General features: G+C 39.9%; 1 protein-coding gene across 1 annotated transcript in view; it reads right to left on the bottom strand.

Moving 5' to 3' along the window:
• LOC132536925 (cation channel sperm-associated protein 3-like) overlaps positions 1 to 19806 on the bottom strand; it is a 36809-nt gene extending 17003 nt beyond the window's left edge. The window contains exons 1-3 of the mRNA XM_060186398.1: positions 19613 to 19806; positions 12422 to 12575; positions 136 to 375 (exon numbers count right to left, since the gene is read on the bottom strand). Coding sequence (XP_060042381.1) covers positions 136 to 375; positions 12422 to 12575; positions 19613 to 19734 — 516 coding nt within the window. The 5' untranslated portion in view covers positions 19735 to 19806. The remainder of the gene's footprint in view (positions 1 to 135; positions 376 to 12421; positions 12576 to 19612) is intronic.
• Between the last annotated feature and the right edge of the window lie 7275 nt (positions 19807 to 27081).

Genomic DNA, 27081 nt, shown 5'->3' with positions numbered 1-27081 from the left:
GATGTATAAAATAAAACGAGGTAGTCCTAGTAAAGCTCAACCTGCCTCACAGGAAGGCTTAGTGGCCTGATGAATGTAGTAGAATCACTATTTCCTAGAAGCTGGTGAGCAGATAGGTCCAGAAAGGCTACTTACCCGGATCCCACGGCTATAGGAGATAAGCTTGAGAACACGCAGAGACTGCAAGCCATTGCCAATGTTGAGGTAGGGATAGTGCAGGCCTTTGAAATTGATCATAGTATAGGGAATGGAAATAATGAACATAATGCATATATCTAGCAGGTTGTATCCATTCGCCCAGTAACCAACAGGGTCCACATAGAGTTTGAGGAACAACTCAACACCATAGACAGCTATAATGAAGATCTGTGAAACCTGTGGAATATGAAATGGTTACAGGGTCAGACCACACTATAGAGCCCTGTGTGCTGGTCCTTCCCTGGTTTGGTCAGATAATCAAGTGTTAGTGTTTGAGACACAGGATTTGGAGTTGTTACAAAGCCACCCATGTGACAGATAACCTAGGCAGAATGCCAGGATCACATCAGGTGACAAGGGACGTAGCTTCTTTCCTTTCTTCAAACTCTTTGGCTCTAAGCCTGGGGTTAGGCTTGATCTGGGTTACAGCAGAATGACTAGCTGATGGACAGAGAGGATGACCATATAGTTGCCCTAATATGAGGCAACAGAATATGTCAGACAACTCGGACATAAGGTTTCCCATGAGAAAATCCCAAGTTTTCCTTTTCCTTTTTGCCACCAGGGAGGGTCAAAGCTGGGGCTCAGTATGTCCACAACTCCATCATTGCTGGCAGTCATTTTCGTGAGAGGAGAGACACCTACAGCACTGCTACAGTCTTCATGAAAAATGCCCCAACCCCTACCTCTAGCCCCCTTGGAGAATCAGGAATTTGAATACAGGTCCTCACGCATCATAATGTATCTAAGCTCAGCTGGGTGAGCCACCATGAAGACAACCATCCCAAGCGTCTTCTGCCCAACCTAACTACAAGCTTTTAGGAACATAGATTAAAGAGTAAAACTCCACCTATGTTTACTCTATTAATTCATCACACATACTTAAGATCAGTTAATTAAATGTGTTTCTGAAGACAGTTTTTTTTCTAGTTCTGTACTTCATGAAATAATCTTATTCAAATTATTTTCATGCATCTATAACCTCAGTGGCTTAGTTGTATCAAAAAGTACTCTTTTATGGGGGTTGTGTGATAGCACACTCAGGTAAGCACATATCCAGGTAACCTGGATCCCATACACAAGAATCCAGGTTTAAGCCATTGCTCCCCACCTGCAGGGAGGATGCTTCATGAGTGGTGAAATGAGTCTGAAGGTGTCTATCTTTCTCTCTCCCTCTCTATCTCCCCCACTCTCTCAATTTCTCTCTGTCTTTTCAAATTAAAGTGAAGCAGAAAGGGAAAAAAGTAAAAAATGGCCACCAGAAGCCATGGATTCATAGTAGTGACATCGAGCCCCAGTGATAATCCTGGAGGCAAAAAAAAAAGGGGGGAGGGTACTTTTTATGTTATCTATCTCACCAATACATTCACTTATTTAAAAAACTTTGATCACACAACTGGCATATGTCATGTGTCCATGGTGTTTTCACGTGTCAGGAATCTAATCTACAGGGTCATGCAGGGAAAATTTTACTCACTGAGCTATGTCCCAAGTATATAACTTCCTATATTCTCTTTTTGTCTCTGGCTTATTTCACTTAGCATAATATTTTATGGGTTCATCCACATTGTAGCATCTATCAGAATTCCCTTGTTTTTTAAGGTTAAATAACATTCCACTTTAGGCATATACCACATTGTCTATTTACTTTTTTTTTTTTAGTACCATGGTTATCCCTGTGGCTTGATGACTGCTCGACAAATCCATCACTCCCTGTGACCATTTTTTTTCTTTTCCTTTATTTGATAGGACAGAGAGGAATTGAGACGGGAGGAGAGATAGAGAGCAAGAGAGACAGACACCTGCAGTACTTGCTTCACTGCCTGAGAAGCTACCCTACTGTAGGTAGACAGGAAGGGCTCAAACCTGGGTCCTTGTACATGGTAATGTGCTTAACCAGGTACAATACCACCTAGCCCCTGCCACATTGTGTTTATCCATCCAAAATGTCACAGACATTGGGTTACTCCATCATTGGCTACTGTGGATAATACTATTATGGATACCTCTGTTGAGTCTATTCTCAGTTCTTTCGGGTGTATACCTAGAAGTAACATTTCTGGCTCATACATGGTAACTTTATGCTTAACTTTTTAAAATATTTATTAATTTATACCCTTTTGTTGCCCTTTTTGTTTTATTGATGTATTTATTACTGTTGTTATTGATGTCATTGTTGTTGGATAGGACAGAGAGAAATGGAGAGAGGAGGGGGAGACAGAGAGGCAGAGAGAAAGACAGACATCTGCAGATCTGCTTCACTGCTTGTGAAGAGACTCCCCTGCAGGTGAGGAGCCAGGGGCTCCAACCGAGATCCTTACACTGGTCCCTGTGCTTTCCACCACCTGCCCTGAGCTCTGTGTGCTACCACCCGACTCGCTGACTCGCTGACTCGCTATGCTTAACATTTTAAGAACTACCTAGTGGGGTTTTTTTTTATTTATTTTTATTTTTTAAATATTTATTTTATTTATTTATTCCCTTTTGTTGCCCTTGTTGTTTTTTATTGGTTGTAGTTATTATTGTTGTTGTCGTTGTTGGATAGGACAGAGAGAAATGGAGAGAGGAGGGGAAGACAGAGAGGAGGAGAGAAAGATAGACACCTGCAGACCTGCTTCACCGCCTGTGAAGCGACTCCCCTGCAGGTGGGGAGCCGGGGTTCGAACCGGGATCCTTATGCCGATCCTTGTGCTTTGCGCCACCTGCGCTTAACCTGCTGCGCTACAGCCCGACTCCCCCTAGTGGGTTTTTATACTGCCTGTATGATTTTCACATCCCCACCAGCTATGCACAAAGGTTCTAATTTCTCTCCATCTTCACCAACACTTGACATTTTCCTTTTTCTTTTTTCTTATATAATAGATGATATAATGGGTCTGGAGTTGAATGTCATAATGGTACTGATTTGTGTTTTTCCATTGTAAAAACCAGTGATAGTGAGCATCTTTTCATGTGCAATTTGTATAGCTTTAAATAAATGCTTATTCTAGTTCCTTGTACATTTTTAATTATTCATTGTTAAGATGAGAAAGTTCTTTCTATGTCCTAGATATTAATCCCTTATCAGATCTATGAATACTTTCTCCTTTCCCATGGATTATCTTTTCACTCTTTTCATAATACCCCTGCTTTACAAGTGTTTTTAATATTGATGAATCCAAGTTATTTTTTTTTCCTATGCTTTTGGTGTTATCTCTGTGAATCCACTGTCAAATACAAGGTCAGGAAGATTTATCCTTCATTTCTCCCCACTAAGAGCTCCAGATGGATGCTGGTCCATTTTGAGTTAATTTTTGCATGTGATATGAAAGTAGGGGGTAATCTTAGTCTTTTGCACATTTTATCAATCTGCCCCAGCGCCATTTGTGAAGAGACCATTTTTCTCCCTTCTCAGAAATTAACTAGTGAGTCTGGGAGGGTATCTCAGAGGTAGAGCATATGCCTTGGCTGTGTGAGGTTCTAGGTTTGATCCCTGATACCACCAGAAACCATCAAGGTGAACTCCACACTTAATGGAGAGTCCTTTTGTGTTCTTCACTGTCTCTCATTCTGAAAATAGAGAAGCTAAGTTGGCAAATGGTTTTAGCTTTGTTTGAACTCTGGAAATATATTTTTAAAAAAAGATTAGCCAATGGCACCAGGCAGTAGCAAAGCCAGTTGAAAACTCATTATTTTCGTTGTCTTCCAAAGGGTCTGTGGCTATTCTAGTTGTTTTTTCTTTTTCTTTTTCTTTTTTCCCCTCAGCCTGAAATCTGATATGCAGGTGGATCCAAGTTATTGTCTGGGGAGATGATGTCATGGCTGGAAAAAGGGCCAGAAAGCTGGATAAGGGAAGAGAGTAGGGAGTCTGGTGGCGCAAAGCACACATGGCACAAATCGCAAGGACCAATTAAGGAACCTGATTCAAGCCCCCGGGTCCCCACCTGCAGGGGAGCGCTTCATAAGCAGTGAAGTAGGTCTGCAGGTGTCTCTCTTACTTCCCCCCTCTCTATCCTTCCTGTCTCCATTTCTCTGTCCTATTCAACATCAACGACATCAATAACAACAATAGTAACTACAACAATAAAAAGGGCAACAAAAATGATTAAATAAATTTTTTTTTTTAAAAAGGGACGAGAATAGCTCCCTAATATGGGAAAGGGGTATTAATATTGTTGACTGCAAACCCCATAATTTTGAATTTGTTTGGTTTTGTATTTTAACTGTATTTTCAACTACCAGGTTCCAGAGGCTAGCATGATGCCAACCAGACTTCCCTGGACAGACAACCCCACCAATGTGTCCTGGAGCTCTGATTCCCTAGAGCCCTTCCCCACTAGGGAAAGAGAGAGGCAGGCTGGGAGTATGGATCGACCTGTCAATGCTCATGTTCAGTGGGGAAGCCACAATAACCTTAGGCCCATACTCCCAGAGAGTTAAAGAACAGGAAAGCTATCAGGGGAGGTGAGGGGATACAGAGTTCTGGTGGTTGGTATTGTATGGTTTTGTACACCTCTTATCCTATGGTTTTTTCAATGTTTCCTTTTTATAAATAAAAAATTGTAATTTAAAAAATATATAGTGAAGTTATTTTGTTGTGGGCATTTTTTGTTGTTGTTGGGAGATTACTAACTAGTGATTCAGTCTTTATTTCTTATAAGTCTGTTCTAATATATTTATATTCTATTTATCCTTGTATCCAACTTACTATACCTAAAAGCTTTCCTGTGTTGTTCGCAACTCATTTTTATTTTATTATACTGCTACAATCCATTTATCCCTCTCCTTTTAAGTTTAGTCGTTGTTCCATGTTACTGCTGTTTTGTGTTCTTGTGCCACCTGACTACTTATCACCTTGCTCAAGGTTCTGTGTCCCTCTGTTTCTTATGTCCCTGTGTAAGTCCTTTCAACAGTTCTTGTTACCAAATGTCTGGCAATGTCAAACTCTGTTAAGCCTGGTATGTCTACGAAGACCTTTGTTTTGGGTGCTCTTTTTTCATAATACTTTAATGATAATTTTGCAGGTTAAACTACTCATGACTGAAAATTCTTATATTTTAGCATTTTAAATATGTTGTTCCACTCTCTCCTAGCCTGTAGATTTGCTGATGAGAGTCTGATAGCAATGCCTTTATATGCCACTTTCTTCATTTTTCTAGCTGTTTGGAATATTTTTCTTTGTCCTGGACTTTTTAATCGGCACCAGCATTGTTCCTTGGGCCTGGTGCCAGCACTACAAATCTACTATTCACAGTCTTTTTTTTTTTCTGTTATTTGATAGGACAGAGAGAAATGGAGAGAGGAGTGGGAGATAAAGAGAAAGATAGATACCTGCAGACATCCTTCACTGCTAGAGTAGGGAACTGGGGGTTTCAAACTCAGGTCCCTGTGCATGGTAATGTGTGTGCTCAGCTGGGTATGCCACAGACCAGCCCCCTTTGACTTTTGATAATTTTGCAGTGACCTGTCTTGGTGTGGGTCATTTTTCATTCAGGAGGTTGAGTGTTCTGATTCCTGAACTTCTATGTTCTAGCCATTCCTCAGACTTAGATATTTCTCAGCTATTATTTTCTTGAATGTGGCATCTTCTCTTTTCTCTTTAATTCTTTAATTACCAATCTTTATATTTATTTTTCTTAACAAACTCTGGTATTTCTTGTAGAAGTATTTCACTTTTCCTAAACATTGCTTCAACCTCAAGTTGAGAGAAAGTGATTTTTTAAATTCTTATAATCTTCTAATCCTAATATTCTCTCTCTTGCATGATAGTCTACTTCATAGCCTTCCTAAATTAGCATGAACTTCATTCAACATGCCTTTTACATCCTTTATGTCTGCCTGGAATTTTTCCTTCAAATATTTAATCTCTGGCAAAGCACTCATTTTGTTCATGAAGTCTTGAATCTGGTTGTGTGTGTGTGTGTGTGTGTGTGTGTGTGTGTGTGTGTGTGTGTGTGTGTGTGTGTGTGTTCGGTGTTTCTAATTCATTGAAGTATTTATATAATGAAATCTCCTAAGTTATTTCTCTGGTAAGACCTCCAGTTCTGTGTCTATGAAGGTTTCTACTATAGGCTCATATTCTTTTGGAAATTTCATGTTGATTTTACATGGGTTGCCTGTCATTTTTCTGCCTGTGAATTTAGGTTGGGTTCTCTTTTTACTACAGATGGTACTAAAATTCTCCTTTGTTTACAAAACTTAGTTGGGAGGGAAGGGCTACAGAGAAAAGATAGACCAGGAAGGCTCCAACTATTGCTAAAGGAGGCACAGGAAGTAACATGCAGCCCACTGGGAGGGCTCCTTGCTACAACACCGTTCACTACTCAGCTACCTCAAAAGGACAGTGTCTCAGATTCTCAACCAATTAGTGTGGGCAGCCAGTTCTGCTTTTAGTTGCTGTCCCCACGAGTTTCTCCACTGGGGGAGGGGAACTTGGCCAGTCTGGCTCCATGGTATTCATTTGCCAGCTTCAGCTGGCTTTCTTCTCTATCCCAGAGGTGAATCCTTATAGATAGTGCAGTGCCTTGCTCTCCCCACATCCAGAGTTTTCTGATGCTTTGGTTTAGGACCCCAGAATCTCCCCCTCTTTCCTAAGCTAAACTGCTTCATACTGCAAGGACAATGGCAGCTGGCAAGTACCATGTAGCTGATAAGACACATCAGGTGGGGCCAGATGGTGGCACAACTGGTTGAGCACACATGTTACAGTGCCCAAAGACCCCAGTTCGAGCCCCTGGTCTCCACCTGCAGGGGGAAAGCTTCACTAGTGGTGAAGCAGGACTGCAGGTGTCTCTCTTTCTCTCTCCCCTCTCCATTTCTGACTATCTCTATCCAATAAGTAAATAAATATAATAAAAAAGTATTTTTTAAAAAAGACACATCAGGTATATACTAATAAGACATAGCAGATATTTCCCTCATAAAACAACTTTGAAAAAAAGGTGAACATTTTAAATAAGCTATATCAGATATGCTTGGTCTCTCTCCCTTCCATTAACCATAGTCCACACATTCAACATCTTCCAAGAATGCATGTCTTCAGACAAATCCAGCTGTGTTCTATCAATGTGATTCTGTGATTTGTTGTTTTTAGACAGTTGTTTTAGGGAAGCACAGTTCATTTGGAATTACTCTGCTGTGGATCCAGGATATGTGAATTCTTGTCTTTAAATCTAGAAGCTTATTTGTCATTATTTCTTCAAATATTGTCTCTTTCTAGAACACCCATTCTGTGATATGCTTGATGGTGTTTAACATTCCTCTTAGACTGTTCATTTTTCTTCATTCTTTTCTTCTGCTCTCCTCAGACTGATAAATTGAGCTGCCTTATTTTCAAATTCAATGATTATTTCTTCTGTTTGCTCCTGAACCCTCTAGCGAATTTTTTAATTAAATGTTGTATTTTTTTTATTTTAACACTTCCAATCTCTTTACCGATATTCTGTTTTCTGTGAGATTATACTAATTTCCTTTAGTTCTTAGCGTATATACATATATATTTTTAATATATATGTTATATATATTTAAATATATATATATATGGGTGCAGAAGGTTAAGCGCCCATGACATAAAGTGCAAGGACCGGTTTTAAGATCCCAGTTCAAGCCCCCAGCTCCCCACCTTCAGGGGGAAAGCTTCACAAGTGTTGAAGCAGGGCTGCAGGTATCTCTCTCTCTCTCCCTCTATATCTTTACCTTCAATTTTTGGCTGTCTGTATACAATAAATAAATAGATAAATATAATAATTTAATTTTAAAAAGAACAGATTTGAGGGGCCACAAAGTGGTGCACCCACTTAAGTAAACATGTTACCATGTGCAAGGACCTGGTTTCCAGTCCCCACATCACCCCTGTTGGGGAGACACTCAACAAATAGTGAATCTGGTGTGTGTATGTGTCTCTCTCCCTATCTATCTATCTATCTATCTATCTGTCTATCTCTATCTTCCTTTCTGTTAATTTCTCTCTCTTGTATTTAATTAAGGAACGACAACAACAACAATAAAGGCTACCAGCAACTGTGGATTTATAGTGCTGGCACCACGCCCTAGCAATAACCCTGGTGAGAATACAAATATATAAATTAATTTAATTTAATTAAAAGTTGGTCGCGGTTCGAACCCCGGCTCCCCACCTGCAGGGGAGTCGCTTCACAGGCGGTGAAGCAGGTCTGCAGGTGTCTATCTTTCTCTCCTCCTCTCTGTCTTCCCCTCCTCTCTCCATTTCTCTCTGTCCTATCCAACAACGACAACAATAATAATAACTACAACAATAAAACAACAAGGGCAACAAAAGAGAATAAATAAATAAAATAAATATTTAAAAAAAAAAAAAAGTTGGCCAGTTGGTGGCTCACTGGTCATATTGCAATTCTCAAGGACTCAAGGTAAAGTCCCAGACCCTCACCTGAAGGGGGAGAACTTCATGACTGGTGAAACAGTGCTGCAGGTGTCTCTCTTTCTCTATCTCCCCCTCCCACCTCATTTCTCTAGGTAATCTATACAATAAATAAATAAATAAATAAATAAATAAATAGGAATGAATTTGAACTGTTGAGTCACCTTCCCAGCCTCCATAGTTCCCTTTAGCTACTGAAGTAAATTTAGCACAGGAGAGCTGGGATGATAGCACAATGGTTATGAAAAAAAAAAAAAAAAAACCTTCATGCTTGAGGCACCAAAGTCCCAAATTCAATCCCCAATACCACCATAAGCCAGAGCTTAAAATGTGTTGCATAAAAGTAAAAGACTCTGGGGTGGGTGAGTGGGGAGAATACAGATCCAAGAAGGATGACACAGGACCTAGTGGGGTTGTATTGTTATATGGAAAACTGGGAAATGTGATGGATGTACAAACTACTGTATTTACTGTCGAATGTAAAACATTAACTCCCCAATAAAGAAATTAAAAATAAAATATTAAAAATAATAAATAGAATATTAAATAAAAGGTGATACTATGTCTCTTGGGGCAAATGAACAGAACTGAAGGTGGTTTTGCTTAGCAAAATAAATAAATGAAAGACAACTACCAAAAAAATGTGTTGAATATATAAGTTGTTTGTTTAGAGACTTTTCTAAAACATTTTTATTGACTATTCATTATTTTGTATGGCCTCTGAAGTCTCTTTCCCTTTAGCTTCGTGTGAAGTAGTGTTTTGCTTGTTTGTTTGTTTTTGAATAAAGGTAGAAAGAGGGAAGACAGGGAATAGAAAGAGGGAAAAGATGGAGGGAGAATGAAAAACAAATTAAAGTAAGAGAGGGAGAAAGAAAGTTTTCTTCAGATTTGCTCTCTGTTCTGCAACAATTCATTCAAGTGTTTGGGCATGCCATTTGTGACTCTACCTGAGCCTTCACATTCTGCTTGCAATTAGCCTAAAGAACAACCAGAGATCAGGAGATCTTCTCAGGTTTTCACTAAGTATGTCTCCTTCCCTGGGTATCTACAGCCTTCTAAGTGTTTTTTCAGTGCCCTCATTTCCCAAAGAATTTTGCTCCTTTGATTTTCCTCACAGGCCTTCAGCATGTATGTTGTTTGCCTCTGTTTTTCGTTTGTTTGGTTTTTTTTTTCTTTCCCTCCAAATGTCCGTAGACCATTCATTTGCCTTTCAATCTTTAGGGGGAAATGATCACTACGTAGCCACATTTCTGCCTAAGAAAGTTCTAAGTTAGAGAAAACAAAGACAATAATAGCCTTGTAGTAGCTTTGCTGGTTTTGGAACTAGAGGCACGGATATCACACTGGGAACATGAACTGCCATCTTCAACATATATATAGGGGAGGGAAGTGAGTCAAGGACAAGTAAAAGAGTTGCAAAGTTTTCTTACTGTTGCCTCTTTACTAATTTGGGGTTCAATCATATTGTATAAAACTTCAACTATTTTCCAAGTTCTGAAAGTTTTTTTCTTTCTTCTGTGGATGTATGGACCCTCGGAATTATTTCCTCTGTTATTTTAACTAATCTTTTTTATTTTTCTTCCAGGGTCACTAGGGTTATTGCTGTAACCCATTGTCTGTATTATGAATCCACTGCTTCTAGAGGTCATCTTTTTCTTCCATTTCTTTTATTTAAAAAAAATTTTTTTTAGAGAGAGAAGAAAATAAACAATACAGAGAAAGACCAGAGCACTGCTCAGCCCTGGATTATGGTGGTGTGGAAGACTGAATGTGGGACCTTAGAGCCTCAGGCAGGAAAGCCCTTTGCATAACCATTATGCCATCTCCCCAGCCCTTTTTCATTTATTTTTGATAGGATAGAGAGAAACTGAGAGAGGTGGGGAGATATAGAGGGAGAGAGAAAGACACCTGAAGGCCTGATTCTCCACCCATGACGTGTCCCCATTGCAGGTGGGGACCAGAGGCTTGAACCAAGATCCTTGCTCCCATCCTTGCTGGTCCTTGCACTTCATACTTGCATTTCATACTATGTGCACTTAACCAGGTGCATCACTGTCCAGCCCCTGTAATGTTACTTTTTTTTTCTTTCATCCTAACTTATGAAGTGCTGGGGTTCAAACTCAGGACCTCATGGTGTTGCAAGTACAGCATTCTACTCACTATACAACCTCCTAGGATGTTTTATATTGTTTCAGATTTGTCAGTTTGAAAGCCAGGAGACAGGTCATCTGTAGAGCACTGAATTTCTGGTGAACTGGATTCAAACTGTAACACCACATGTAAGCATCATAGTACCAGGAGAAGCTCCATGGGCAATGAAGCAGTGCACTGGTCTCCTGCTCTCTCTCTCTCTCTCTCTCTCTCTCTCTCACACATACACACACACACACACACACACACACACACACACACACACACACACACACCTCTAAAATTAAAAGAAAGGAACATTTGTTTCAGGAGTGATGGGAAGGCAGAGAGGACACAGCACTGTAAAGGAAAAAATGTGAGGCCAGGTGATGGTGCACCTGGTGAAGTGCACATTATGATATGCAAGGACCCAGGTTCAAGTGCCTGGTCCCCACCTGCAGGGGAAGCTTCACAAGCAGTGAAACAGTACTTTTTAGTGTCTCTTCCTCTCCTTATCTGCCTCCCCCTCCCATCTAAATTTCTGTTTCCATCCCAGATAAATAAATAAAATGTTTTATAAAATGCAGTAGCTCAATTTCTCAGGTTTCATGGTTCTGTTCCCTTCCTATAATTTTATCTGGATCTTCTTTTTTCTCATCTCTAGGTCAATAACCTGCTGAGCCTTTCTTTATTCCACTTTTAGTATTTCTCCTAAATGTGGGGCCCCTGTCTTTAAAACGAGCCCTAGCTGGCAAATGTTAGGGAAAAAAAAAATTTTTGAGTCTGGGCCATTCTCATTCCTTCTTTATTACCAGGAACCTATTGCAAGAATCAGATAGTATATTAGGCAACACTCTTCATATCAATTACTCCCCATATCAATTACTCTTCTTCCATCAGTCCATCATATTTGCCACTAAATACTGACTGACTTCACTATTTCCTCTCCCACAGAGGCCCAACACTGTCATGGCTCTTAATCAGGACACTTTGTAAACATTGTTTTTTACAATGAATGAGAGTGATAAAGAAACACAGAGAGATGAGGAGACATCAAGGTACTGCTCAGCTCTGGTTTAATGTGGTGCAGGGAACTGAACCTAGGACTCAGAGCCTCAAGGAAAGCAGTCTCCTGCATAATCATTATGCTGTTTTCCCAGGTGTAAATGCTGCCTGTGGGGTTTTTAGTTTTGCTATCTGTTTTTTTTTTTTCTTTTCTTTTCTTTTCATTGTATCCAGTGTTACTGCAGGGGCTTGGTGACTGCACTACCAATCCACTGCTCCTGAAGGCTATTTTTTTCCCCTTTTGTTGCCCTTTTTTTAAATATATTGTTGTGGTTATTATTATTGTTGTTGGATAAGACAGAGAGAAAGGAAGAGACCAGGCAGAGGAGAGAAAGATAGACAACTGTGACCCCCCCCCCCCCGCAGGTGAGGAGCTGGGGGCTCGAACCAGGATCCTTATGCCTTAACCTGCTGCTTTACCGCCCAATCCCCATTATCTTATTTTTTAAGAGGATTCAAAGAAATTTTAGAAGCCATGCCAGTGTGATGATTTCTGCAACATCATCTCCAAAGTATACTTCTTAAAGCATAATTTTAAAGTCATTATTATTTTCCTACAGAATGTTTTGTCAAACAAAATGACTTAAAATCTGTAAGTTTTGAGAAATAATTTAGGTGACATAAACTAAATGGATCCATTTCTATGTTTACCTCATATAATCTGAATAAATGATATTTTGTTTCATAGTCTGTCCACAAGACTATAAAGATGGCATCACATGTGATGACGGTTATCATAAAGATCTTAAAGAAAGGACTTATTATGAGTCTTTTCACAAATTCCTGACATTGAAGATCTTTCCTCCTGTCAAAAAGATGAGAAAGAGATCTGATTATCTTACCACAGAAACAGATCTTCAAACAGTAAACACTTTTGCATTGGGACTAGGATTTGTTTCACATTTTGGTAAATGAAAATTTACATATATTCTTAAACCACAATGAAATGCTAACTGAAATGCCTGTGATAACCACTGATAATCTCCCTTACTCAGCTCATTCTTCCTAAACCTCTGAAAAAGAAGTTACCACTCGTTCTCAAGCAAAATAAAACATTATCTGCTGAAGTAAAGACTACACAAGCTGGATAAGGGAAAGAAATGGACACACTTTGATGATGGACTTTTTGGTCACTACCAGGCCACCCCATGATCCAGGGTCCTATTCAGGGAATCCTTGGATTCCCACTATGTCCCATATGGGACATAGGTCAGATTGATGGGTCTACAGTTAACATTATTATATACTTTGCTCATATGTGGGAGCTACTCTCTGCCCTAATACAGCTTTCTAGTCTATTCTCAACTCTGACACCATCTTCCCAAACAATACTTTTAGCCCACCTGCATATTAGCTATCGGGCTCAGTCAAAAATTACTAAATTCATGGGTCCCTTGAAGTAGACTCCCTAGCTTCTTCCCACACTTAGTCTCATCAGCTCTGTTCTTACCTTTAGGTTACTGCTCATTACACAATTGGTCCTGCTTTATATCGTAGCTCCTTTTAGTCACTAAGTTGCAGATGTTACCATAATTCCATCCTGACTTCCCCAAACAGATATCCTTACCAGTGTGTTCTGGAACCTCACCTCCCGAGCACTGCTCGACTAGGGAAAAAGAAATAGGCTGGGAGTATGAATCGACCTACCAACGTCCATGTTCAGTGGGAAAACAATTACAGAAGCCAGATATTCTACCTTCTGCACCCCTATAAAATTTTTGGTTCACCCTTTTTCCAGCCATGACATCATCTCCCCAGACAATAACCTGTGTCCAACTACATACCAGATGTCAGGTTCAGGCATAAACTAAAAAGTCATGGGACCTTTGAATATACCTAAATAGACATACTAGGTATTTCCAAAACAGAGACCCCCAACTCTTCATCTGCAATATTCCAGCCCTTAGGGTCATGATTAAGGCAACAATTTGTATGGCTTTATATGTTAACTCTTTCTCAGCCAACAGGTTTCAGAGGCTACCATGATGCCAAACAGAATTCACTGAACAAATGACCCCAGTAATGTATCCTGGAGCTCCAATTCCTCAGAGCCCTTCCCCACTAGGGAAAGAGCAAGACAGGCTGGGAGTATGGATCAACCTATCAACACCCATGTTCAGCGGGGCAACAAATACAGAAGCCAGACCTTCCACCTTCTGCACCCTATGGTGTCCCTGGGTCTATATTCCCAGAGGGTTAAAGAATAGGAAAGCTAACAGAAGAAGGTATGGGATATGGAGCTCTGGTGGTAGGAATTGCACCCCTCTTATCCTATGGTCCTGTCAGTGTTTACATTTCATAAATAAATAAATTTTTTAAAAGAATTTTTTTGGTTCACACTCTCAAAAGGATAAAGAATAGGGAAACTTTCAATGGAAGGGATATGGAACTCTCTTGGTAAGAATTGTATGGAATTGTACCCTTGTTGTACTACAATTTTGTTAATCATTATTAAATCACTAATTTAAAAAGTGCCCCTGGTTCCCCACCTGCAGGGGAGTCACTTCACAGGCGGTGAAGAGGGTCTGCAAGTGTCTATCTTCCTCTCCTCCTCTCTGTCTTCCCCTCTTCTCTCCATTTCTCTCTGTCCTATCTAACAACGGCAACATCAGTAACAACAACAATAACTACAACAATAAAAAAACAACAAGGGCAACAAAAGGGAAAATAAATATTAAAAAATTTTAAAAGTGAAAACTTCCCCTATGTTACTTGTTTTTATCAAGTGCTAGAGACCATACCCAAGGACTCATTCATGTGCTCAACCACTGAGCCACCTCTCTATCTTCTTTTCTGAAAGAGCAAACTTGGGAGAGACATAAAAGCACCATTCCATCAAGCATGGAGTTCATTTGGCTCTGTCCATGGTACTTTCACATGGAGCTAGATCCCAACCCTACACCCTCAACATGGAAAACAAATGTTCTACCCAGTGAGTCACTTCCCGGGCTCCAGAAATAATTTAAATGTCAAATAAAAAGGACTGATTAAGTACACTTAATCGATTGGGAAGCTTCCTCCTTGCAGGTGGGAACTGAGGGCTTGGGCTCAAGCACTTGCACATTGTTACATGTGCACACTACCAGATACACTACCCCCTGGCACTGCAGTTTGGTGTTTTTTTTTATTATTTTTTATTTATAAAAAGGAAACATTGATAAAAACCATAGTATAAGAAGGGTACAACTCCACACACTTCCCACAAACAGAACCCTGTGTCCCCTCCCCTCCCCTGATAGCCTCCCTATAATTTATCCCTCTGGGAGTATGGACCCAGGGACTTTATGGGGTGCAGAAGGTGGGAGGTCTGGGTCTGTAGTTGCTGCCCCACTGAACATGGGTATTGACAGATCGATCCATACTCCTAGCCTGTCTCTTACTTTCCCTAGTGGGGTGGGTTCTGGGGAAGTGGGGATCCAGGACACATTGGTTGGGTTGTCTGTCCAGGGAATTCTGGTTGGCATCATGCTAGCATCCAGAACCTGGTGGCTGAAAAAAGAGTTAACATATAAAGCAAAACAAGTTGTTGACTAATCATAAACCTAGAGGCTAGAATAGTGCAAATGAAGATCTGGGAGTCTCCGTTTTGTAGATAGCTAGTAGGCATATTTTAGTTATATTCCAAAGGGCCTATGACTATACTGATATGGAGGTGGATCCAAGTTATTATCTGGGGAGATGATGTCATGGCTGGAAAAAGGACCAGAAAGCTGGATCAGAAAAGAGAGTAGCTCTCAAATATGGGATAGGTGTATAACAATTGTTGGCTGTAAACCCCATCGATTTGATCTGGTCTGGGCCCCATATTCAGCTCAGGAGCCTATGTGACCTCTGCATCCCTGTAGATCTGAGCTCACATTCTGTGGTCATGAATAGGAACGTTCCAAGCTGCCCCAATATCAGGACCCATCTTCCTCAGGTGGAGCAGAGGATGGACCGTTCTCTACTGTTGTAAATCCATGTTGAGGGCAAGGCCTGATGAGAGCCCACAAAAGGGTCTATTCTGTTGTTCCTCATAGAGATGACTGGAAACAATGGGGAGAGGACTTTATTTGAGGTCTAGGCCTGTCATGTCTGTTTGGGAATCTCAGGACTCCCCGACTAGGGCCACAGCTGATGGGGTGGCCTGATAGGGACTAAAGAGTGATCCTTAAAGTATGCCAGTCTCTTGCCTTATTCAGCTTTTCTGCAGAAACTTTAAAGACACCTTCCATGAAATGAATCTAATTACAAAGAAGACTAAGGCAAGTATAAACCTATGGGACTACATCAAATTAAAAAGCTTCTTCATAGTAAAAGAAACCAATACCGAAAGAAATAAAAGAATTTAAAAAAGAAAAGAAACCAATACCCAAACCAAGAGACCCCCTCACAGAATGGGAGAAGATCTTTACATGTCATACATCAGACAAGAGGCTAATAACCAAAATATATAAATAGCTTGCCAAAATCAACAACAAGAAAACAAATAACCCCAACCAAAAAAGGGGAGAGGACATGGACAGAATATTCACCACAGAAGAGATCCAAAAGACTGAGAAACACATGAAAAAAATCTCTAAGTCTTAGACTGTCAGAGAAATGCAAATAAAGACAAGAATGAAATACCAATTCACTCCTGTGAGAATGTCATGCATCAGAAAAGGTAGCAGCAACAAATGCTGAAGAGGTTGTAGGGTCAAAGGAACCCTCCTGCAATGCTGGTTGGAATGTCTGTTGGTCCAGCCTCTGTGGAGAACAGTCTGGAGAACTCTCAGAAGGCTAGAAATGGACCTACCCTATGATCCTGCAATTCCTCTCCTGGGGATATATCCAACACACCCATCCAAAAAGATCTGTGTACACATATGTTCTTGGCAGCACAATTTGTAACAGCCAAAACCTGGAAGCAACCCAAGTGTCCAACGACAGATGAGTGGCTGAACAAGTTGTGGTACTTATACACAATGGAATACTGATCAGCTAATAAAAATGGTGATTTCACCGTTTCAGCCCATCTTGAATGGAGCTTGAAGAAATCATGTTAAGTGAAATAAGACAGAAACAGAAGGATGAATATGGGATGATCTCACTCTCAGGCAGAAGTTGAAAAAAGATCAGAAGAGAAAACACAAGTAGAACCTGAACTGGAGTTGGTGTATTGCACCAAAGTAAAAGGCCCTGGGGTCAGTGGGGAGGGAGAGTATAAGGTCTGAAAAGGATGACAGAGGACCTAGTGGGGATTGTACTGTTATGTAGAAAACTGAGAGCTGGGGTGTCAGGCAGTAGTGCAGCAAGTTAAGCGCACTTGGTGCAAGCCTGAAGGATCCTGGTTTGAGCCTCTGGCTCCGCACCTGCAGGGGAGTCGCTTAACAGGAGGTGAAGCAGGTCTGCAGGTGTCTGTCTTTCTCTCCCCCCTCTGTCTTCCCTTCCTCTCTCCATTTCTCTCTGTCCTATCCAACAGCGAACGACATCAACAATAACAATAATAACTCCAACAAGGCTACAACAGGGCCAACAAAAGGGGGGAAATGGACTCCAGGAGCAGTGGATTCATGGTGCAGGCACTGAACCCCAGCAATAACTCTGGAGGCAAAAAAAGAAAAAGAAAACTGAGAAATGTTATGCACATAAAAACCATTGTATTTACTGTCTAATGTAAAACATTAATCCCCCAATAAAGAAATAAAAAAAGGAAAGAAATGAAAGCAAAGTGAAGGGGGGGAATATATAGATAGATAGTTCCAGAATCAGTCCATATAGGTGACATTGGTAGTACTACTACAGTTTCCAATGGAGAGGATGGGACACAGAATTCTGATAGTGGAAACTGTATGGAATTATATTATTTTTAATTAGATAGAGAGAAAATGAGAATGGAGGATGAGATAGAGAGGGAATGAGGCAGAGAGACACACCTGCAGCCGCAGTTCACCACTCACGAAGCTTTCCCCCTGCAGATGGGGACCATGGGTTTGAACCCAAGTCCTTGCTCACTGTAATGTGTGCACTTAACCAGATGCCCCATGGCCTCACCTTATCTTATAATTTTTTTAAATCAATATTAAATCATTAAAAATAAAATTTAAAAGTCACCATAACTATGCCAAAATGTTGATAGTTTCTACCTAATGATAGTGAAATTATAGGTGATTCTTTGTCATATATATGAGTCCTGCCATTTCTCAAAGAATACTTTTCCTCGTATTATATACATAGTAAACCAATACATTCTCATAAGAGTAAAAAATCTATAAAATATACTGAAGAACAGAATTCTGACCAAAAAAAAATTGTAACTTTGGGCTGGAGAGAAAGCACAATGGTGATGCAAAAAGGTTTTCAGGCCTAAGGCTGTAAGGTTCGACGATCAATCCCCAGCATAAGCATAAGGCAGAGCTGAGTCCTGCTATGATCTTTCTCTCTGTATCTCTTTCATTAAAGAAATTTAAATTAAATTTTTTAATTATAAATGCTACTTTTTTCTTAATTTTTGCCACAACAACACTATAGCAATATTAAAAGTAACTGGCCAACTTCTCTAGGACAATGCCTATAAACTGGTTTTAGATCTTGGTGTATAAAGACTGGAGAAATAGTTCAGTGGCAGAGACTAGGACTTGCAAGTATTTGATCCCCAGTACTAGCAGCCTTGTACTAGTGACAGCACTAACCGTGCTCTCACAAAAATAAAAATCAATAAGTCTAAGGGCCAGTCACACCCACGTTGAGTGCACACATTACCATGCTCAAGGACCCAGGTTTAAGCCCCCAGTCCCCACCTGCAGGGAGGAAGCTTCAAGAGTGGCAAAGCAGTGCTGCAGGTGTCTCTCCTCCCCCTCTCTACTTCCCTTTCAATTTCTATCCTAGCAAAAAAAATTAATATTTTTAAATATGTACATAAATAAATAGATCTGAGTTCACAAGAGAAGCAAAAAACAGAACAGAAGAACCTCTATATCTCACATACACTACTATTCCCATTTTGTATCACATATACACTATTATTCCCAGTTCTCAATTATTGAGTCTTATTTGAATTGAATTCCTCAATAAACTCAATTACAAAAAAGTAGTGAAGAATAGAAAGTATACAAATATAGGCTATTTTGCAAATGTTTTACCATTTAATATGCTATACTCTATAAACATTGTAATTGTTTTACTGAAATGAGATATGTTCCCAAGAGAAAAGAAAGCCTTTAAATTGCCTGACACAGTAGATTACGAAAAAAGTCTTTAAATGGGCTAACAAAGCAGCTTAAGACATTGATAAAATGTTTAGTCAGTCTATAGGTCAAATAAGAGTATTCCTAGGAATTGGGAGGTCATGCAGTGGATAAAGCACTGGGCCTTCAAGCATGAGACATGGGACTTGACACCAAGCACCTCATCATCCCACGTGCCAGAGTAACTTGTGTGTTCTCTTTCTCTGTTCTCTGGTGTCCTCTCTCACTCTCGCCTCACCACCACCGCTTCCTTTCTCTCTCACCCCCTATCCATTCCTCTTTCTTTCTACCCTACCCCTTCCTCTCTTGCACTCTCTTTCCCCTAGCCCCATTAATAATAAATAAATAATTAACCCCAATAAAGAAATTTAAAATAATAATAATAAATAAATATTTTTTAAAAATCAGTCTGACTTCATGTTTGCCTTAGCCAGTCAGTGATGGTAAAGAAGCAGCATGTTGGGCTGAGCCTTCACCAACTTCACAAATCAAGTAAACCAAATTGTCAAAGACTTACACTTCAATTTGGGAATCAGATGAGTGTGTGTAGGAAAAGCTTAAAAGAATAGTGAAACCCAGTCCCTTCAATGTCATTTGCACATTTCTTAACAAGCAACAGAAATATAGTATTTACCGAAAGTTCCCAAATATCCTATTGAAAACACTACATATAATTGAACCTGCAATGCCTCTTGAGGGTTTCTTCTGTCTATTGATATTTCTTGCCAGTATCCGGTGCTCCATATGTAGAGACATTTTTTTAAATTTCCTATTTTCACTCCCTACTTTTGTCGTCCAACAGAAAATAACTCAGGGATTTCCTTAACATCCAATTTCAAGAGGTTACAGCAAGGATCTAAGAAAGGAATTCTTCCTTTATGAGGTCACTTTTGGGCATTCTAGTGAATACATTACCAGTCCTCAGGCCACTGGAGAGAACAACTCCCCAGCTGGTCTATCCATAAACTCTCTCTTCCCAAGGAGACTGCATGTCATAGTTTAGTAAAATGAGAACCCAGCAATTCTGAAGCTTCAGGGTAAAACCAAGTGACACCAATGATCAAGGCAAAAGTATTTTCTTCTTGACAAAATGCACCCATTTAATAGACAAAGGCACAACAATATATTAGAATAAAGGTTACTTAAGAGAAAAAAAGAGCTCCCAGGGATGTGGTCATGGAGTAGCAGCTACTGAGAGATTGCTGCCATAATCTGCTGGATAAAAGCAACAAAATATCACCTGGAACCCTACCACATTAAAACTGAAACTTCTGAAGAAATTCACTGAGTCACAGGTGGATGCAGACATGCATGGAAAGCAGTAGGGAGAAACTCTCAAGGCAAAAGAACTCAAGCCAGCAACTGACAGCCAGCACAATCCTGGTAGCTACCCAGTAGAACACAGGGTCAGCCCTAAGAAGGGAGGGAATTTATCTGGTGAAAACCTGGTCAAAAACTAAACCTTTATTTGAAAGACCAAGTCACTATTAGAAACATATTAACAATTTGAGTCCACTGTTAAAATTCAATCTGATTATCAATCTGAAATCATCAATGCTTAGATTGAAGGAACATATACTCAGCCAGTGGTCTATGAATCAAAAAGATTGAGACATTCATTCCATTTTCCCCTCATATTCATTAAATAGTGATTTTGAGACTATACATTAGTAGGAGTGTATATTAACACCATTCCCACCACCAAAGTTATGTGTCCCTCTCCCTTATCCTCTTCCCCCCCCCCCTCCAGGGAAGCTGAACATCTACCCTCACCCTCCACCCATAGATTGTCATTTGGGTGCAATACTCAACTCTGTCAGATTCATCCTTCTTCACACTCTCAAGTATACTTTATTGGACACTTGCAGTATTATCAGCTCATTGTCTCAGAAGCAGGAGCCAACATTTTAAGAGACTTTATAGCTTGCCTGAGGTCACCTGATTAAGGAATCCAAGTTTTCCTCTTTTCCTTCTTTCTTTCAAAGGACAGAAATTGAGAGGGAAGGGAGTGATAGGGAGCTTAACCAGATGCACCACTGCCCAGCCTCTTCGGATTTTCTTCTTTTATTATTTATTTATAAAAAGGAAATATTTCCATCTTTTTTTTTTTCAGTGATCAGAAAAAGATGCCTCTTTCCCATCTAAGTTCCATCTTGAGCCCTAAAGAAACTTGCTACACATTTCAGAAAGTTCAGTTTTGGGATTCGACTTCCGGAGGCGGAGCTACGAGCAGCAGATCGCTTTCTCTCCTCTCCTCTCCTCTCCCGGATCAACTAGGAATACCAAAGGAGACCACCCGGACCGAAACAAGACAGGACTAGAATGACCACAGAAACCCAGTAAATCACCCGTGAGTACAAACACGCGTGGCTGGTGACAGAGAGGAGAGAGGGACCTAAGGAGAGATTAAGTGACTGCTAACAGTTCGACAGTTTGTCAGTGGAGACACCACCTTCAGTCTGCTCCACCAACAAGGAGACAGCTGAAGGGAGGAAAGGACTCCCCAGAGACTCACCAAGTGCAACTCTGAGTCTCCATTGCTACTACCCTCAGAATCTGGAGCAGCAACAGGGAGGGACACCAGGGTACAGAGATCTAACCGGGAAACTCAGAAGACCTATACCTCGGTGGCATAGCTGAGGGGCTGTGAAAGTCTCTTTGCATAACCACTGGATTATCTCTGCCACACCCTGCTTTATCTCTTGGTCAGGAGGCAGTGATTAAGCTAAGAAGCCTATTGATAGTTTAAAAGCCCTCAGGCTCCCATAGCCTACAGGGGAAGAAAAAAAAAAAAAGGCTTTTACACCACTGAACTCCAACTCAGGGATTGAAAAAACTGTTAACTTATTTAAAATGGTTAAAACAACAAGAAAAAATATTGGAGACTCGAACCAGGACAAGAGTCCAGCTAAAAGTCCTCCAGAGGGTGAAGCACAAAACAACGAGTTCAACATCCAAACATTAGCTAAGGAAATAATAACAGGAGTGAGTAAAGAATTTGAAAAAATTGTAATCAGAAATGCAGGAACAACAAATGAGAATATGGAAGAAAATTCTAATTATCTCATGGTTATTAGAGAGCTGAAAGCTGAAATCTCTGAGCTAAGAAGGCAACTAGCTGAACAAGCTAAAACAGTACCACAGCAGGGCAACAAAATAGATGAACTCCAGAAAGCAGTAGAGGGCAGAGAGAATAGAATCAATGAGGCTGAAGACAGAATTAGCAAAATTGAGGATGAATTAGAGATAACAAAAAAAGAAGTAAGAGATCTCAAAAAGAGATTAAGAGATGCTGAAAACAACAACAGAGTCCTATGGGATGACTTCGAAAGAAACAATATACGCATTATTGGCATACCAGAGGAAGAAAGAGAAGGGGAGGAAGAAAGCGTTCTCCAGGCCATAATAGCTGAAAATTTCTCTAGTCTAGACAACACCAAAGACATAAAGATTCAAGAAGCCCAGAGGGTCCCAAACAGAATTAACCCAGACCTAAAGACACCAAGACATGTCATACTTAGATTGGAAAGGAATAAGGATAAAGAAAGGATCCTCAAGGCTGAAAGAGAAAAACAAAGAGTCACCTACAAAGGAAAACCCATAAGATTAGCAGCAGACTTCTCCATACAAACACTACAGGCCAGAAGAGAATGGCAAGATATCTATCGAGTGCTCAATGAGAAAGGCTTTCAGCCAAGAATACTATATCCTGCTAGATTGTCATTCAGACTAGATGGAAGCATCAAAACCTTCTCAGACAAGCAACAGTTGAAGGAAGCAACCATCACCAAGCCTGCCCTGAAAGAAGTTCTGAAAGGTCTCCTATAAACAGTCAGACCACCACAAATAGGACATATATCAAAACACTCTAAAACTCTACAAGAATGGCGTTAAAAATATCTTCAATCTTTGATATCAATAAATGTCAATGGCCTGAATTCACCTATTAAAAGACACAGAGTAGGAAGATGGATCAGAAAACACAACCCAACAATATGTTGTCTACAGGAAACTCACCTAACTCAACAAGACAAACACAGACTTAAAGTGAAAGGATGGAAAACTATCATTCAAGCCAATGGCCCACAAAAAAGGGCAGGAACAGCTATTCTCATATCTGACATGATAGACTTTAAAATAGATAAGATTAAAAAAGATAGGAATGGACACTACTTAATGCTCAGAGGATCAGTCAATCAAGAGGACTTAACAATTATTAATATCTATGCACCCAATGAGAAGCCATCTAAATACATCAAACTTCTACTGAAAGAGCTACAACAATATATTAACAGTAACACAATCATAGTAGGGGACTTCAACACCCCACTCTCTCAACTTGACAGATCATCCAGGCAGAAAATCAGTAAAGACATAAGGGAGCTAAATGAAGAGATAGATAAACTAGAACTATTGGACATTTTCAGAGTCATTCATCCCAAGAAACTGGAATACACATTTTACTCAAATCCACATGGATCATTCTCAAGGATAGACCATACGTTAGGCCACAAAGACAGCATCAGCCTATTCAAGAGCACTGAAATCATCCCAAGCATCTTCTCAGACCACAGTGGAATTAAACTAACATTTAACAATCAACAAAAGATTAGTAACAGTGCCAAAATGTGGAAGCTCAACAGTACACTTCTTAACAACTTCTGGGTCAAAGAGGAAATCAAGGAAGAAATCAAAATGTTTCGAGAGTTCAATGAAAATGAAGACACAAGCTATCAAAATATTTGGGACACGGCTAAAGCAGTCCTAAGAGGGAAGTTCATAGCTATACAAGCACACATTAGGAAACAAGAAAAGGCACAAATAAACAGCCTGATTGCACATCTCAAAGACCTAGAAGAAGAACAACAAAGGAATCCTAAAGCAACCAGAAGGACAGAAATTACTAAAGTTAGGGCAGAAATAAATAACATTGAGAATAGGAAAACCATACAAAAGATCAATGAAAGTAAATGTTGGTTCTTCGAAAGAGTAAACAAAATCGACAAACCTTTAGCCAGACTCACAAAACAAAAAAGGGAGAAGACCCAAATAAATCGGACAGTAAATGAAAGAGGAGATATCACAACAGACACTGCAGAAATTCAACATATCATGCGAGGCTTCTATGAACAACTATATGCCACCAAGCTAGAGAACCTGGAAGAAATGAATGATTTCCTAGATACCTACCAACTTCCAAAACTAAGTAAAGAGGAAGTGGATAACATGAACAGGCCCATCACAGCTAATGAAATTGAAACAGTTATCAAAAATCTTCCCAAAAATAAAAGTCCTGGACCAGATGGTTTTACAAATGAATTCTACAAAACTTTCAAAGAAGAACTAATACCTCTACTTTTAAAAGTCTTCCAGAAGATTGAAGACACTGGAATACTCCCTGCCAGCTTCTATGAAGCCAACATCACCCTGATACCAAAAGCAGACAGGGACACAACCAAAAAAGAAAACTACAGACCAATATCTCTGATGAACATAGATGCGAAAATATTGAACAAAATTCTAGCCAACCGGATACAGCAGTATATCAAAAAAATTGTTCATCATGACCAAGTGGGGTTTATCCCAGGCATGCAAGGTTGGTTTAATATACGTAAGTCAATCAATGTGATCCACCACATCAACAAAAGCAAGACCAAAAACCACATGGTCATATCAACAGATGCAGAGAAAGCCTTTGACAAAATACAACATCCCTTTATGATCAAAACACTACAAAAAATAGGAATAGATGGAAAATTCCTGAAGATAGTGGAGTCTATATATAGCAAACCTACAGCCAACATCATACTCAATGGTGAAAAACTGGAAGCATTTCCCCTCAGATCAGGTACTAGACAGGGCTGCCCACTATCACCATTACTATTCAACATAGTGTTGGAAGTTCTTGCCATAGCAATCAGGCAAGAGCAAGGAATTAAAGGCATACAGATTGGAAGAGAAGAAGTCAAACTCTCCTTATCTGCAGATGACATGATAGTATACATGGAAAAACCTAAGGAATCCAGCAAGAAGCTTTTGGAAATCATCAGGCAATACAGTAATGTGTCAGGCTATAAAATTAACATTCAAAAGTCAGTGGCATTCCTCTATGCAAACACTAAGTTAGAAGAAATTGAAATCCAGAAATCAGTTCCTTTTTCTATAGCAACAAAAACTATAAAATATCTAGGAATAAACCTAACCAAAGAAGTGAAAGACTTGTATACTGAAAATTATGAGTCACTACTCAAAGAAATTGAAAAAGACACAAAGAAATGGAAAGATATTCCATGTTCATAGGTTGGAAGAATTAACATCATCAAAATGAATATATTACCCAGAGCCATCTACAAATTTAATGCTATCCCCATCAAGATCCCAAGCACATTTTTTAGGAGAATAGAACAAATGCTACAAATGTTTATCTGGAACCAGAAAAGACCTAGAATTGCCAAAACGATCTTGAGAAAAAAGAACACAACCGGAGGCATCACACTGCCAGATCTCAAACTGTATTATAGGGCCATTGTCATCAAAACTGCTTGGTACTGGAACATGAACAGACACACTGACCAGTGGAATAGAATTGAGAGCCCAGAAATGAGGCCCCACACGTATGGACATCTAATCTTTGACAAAGGGGCCCAGACTATTATATGGGGGAAGCAGAGTCTCTTCAACAAATGGTGTTGGAAACAATGGGTTGAAACATGCAGAAGAATGAAACTGAATCACTGTATTTCACCAAATACAAAAGTAAATTCCAAGTGGATCAAGGACTTGGATGTTAGACCAGAAACTATCAGATACTTAGAGGAAAATATTGGAAGAACTTTTTTCCGCATAAATTTTAAAGACATTTTCAATGAAACGAATCCAATTACAAGGAAGACTAAGGCAAGTATAAACCTATGGGACTACATCAAATTAAAAAGCTTCTTCACAGAGAAAGAAACCACTACCCAAATCAAGAGACCCCTCACAGAATGGGAGAAGATCTTTACATGCCATACATCAGACAAGAGGCTAATAACCAGAATATATAAAGAGCTTGCCAGACTCAACAACAAGACAACAAATAACCCCATCCAAAAATGGGGGGAGGACTTGGACAGAATATTCACCACAGAAGAGATCCAAAAGGCCGAGAAACACATGAAAAAATGCTCCAAGTCTCTGATTGTCAGAGAAATGCAAATCAAGACAACAATGAGATATCACTTCACTCCTGTGAGAATGTCATACATCAGAAAAGGTAACAGCAGCAAATGCTGGAGAGGGTGTGGGGTCAAAGGAACCCTCCTGCACTGCTGGTGGGAATGTCAATTGGTCCCACCTCTGTGGAGAACAGTCTGGAGAACTCTCAGAAGGCTAGAAATGGACCTACCCTATGACCCTGCAATTCCCCTCCTGGGGATATATCCTAAGGAACCCAAAACAGCCATCCAAAAAGATCTGTGTACACATATGTTCTTGGCAGCACAATTTGTAATAGCCAAAACCTGGAAGCAACCCAGGTGTCCAACAACAGATGAGTGGCTGAGCAAGTTGTGGTATATATACACAATGGAATACTACTCAGCTGTAAAAAATGGTGACTTCACCGTTTTCAGCCGATCTTGGATGGACCTTGAAAAAATCATGTTGAGTGAAATAAGTCAGAAACAGAAGGATGAATACGGGATGATCTCACTCTCAGGCCGAAGTTGAAAAACAAGATTAGAAAAGAAAACACAAGTCGAACCTGAAATGGAATTGGAGTATTACACCAAAGTAAAAGACTCTGGGGTGGGTGGGTGGGTGGGGAGAATACAGGTCCATGAAAGATGATGAATGAAATAGTGGGGGTTGTATTGTTAAATGGGAATCTGGGGAATGTTATGCATGTAAAAAAAAAAAAAAAAAGTTCAGTTTTATCTTCTAGAGAGAGAAAACATCTCACTGCTTGTAGTCATACTCCACTGGTGTCTCTCCAGGAGTGCAGACACATAAGGTGAGAAAGAAGAACAGAAAGAGAAACTCAAAGTAAAATCTGACTGATTTTGGAGTATGGCACCAAAGTAAAAATATCTGAGTGGGGAGGGTGAGGGTAGATGTTCAGCT

The sequence above is a fragment of the Erinaceus europaeus genome, chromosome 2, assembly GCF_950295315.1.
Source record: "Erinaceus europaeus chromosome 2, mEriEur2.1, whole genome shotgun sequence".
NCBI classification, from domain to species: Eukaryota; Metazoa; Chordata; class Mammalia; order Eulipotyphla; family Erinaceidae; genus Erinaceus; species Erinaceus europaeus.
The sequence above is the reverse complement of the archived record's forward strand: the minus strand, read 5'-3'. Positions and strand labels throughout refer to the sequence as shown.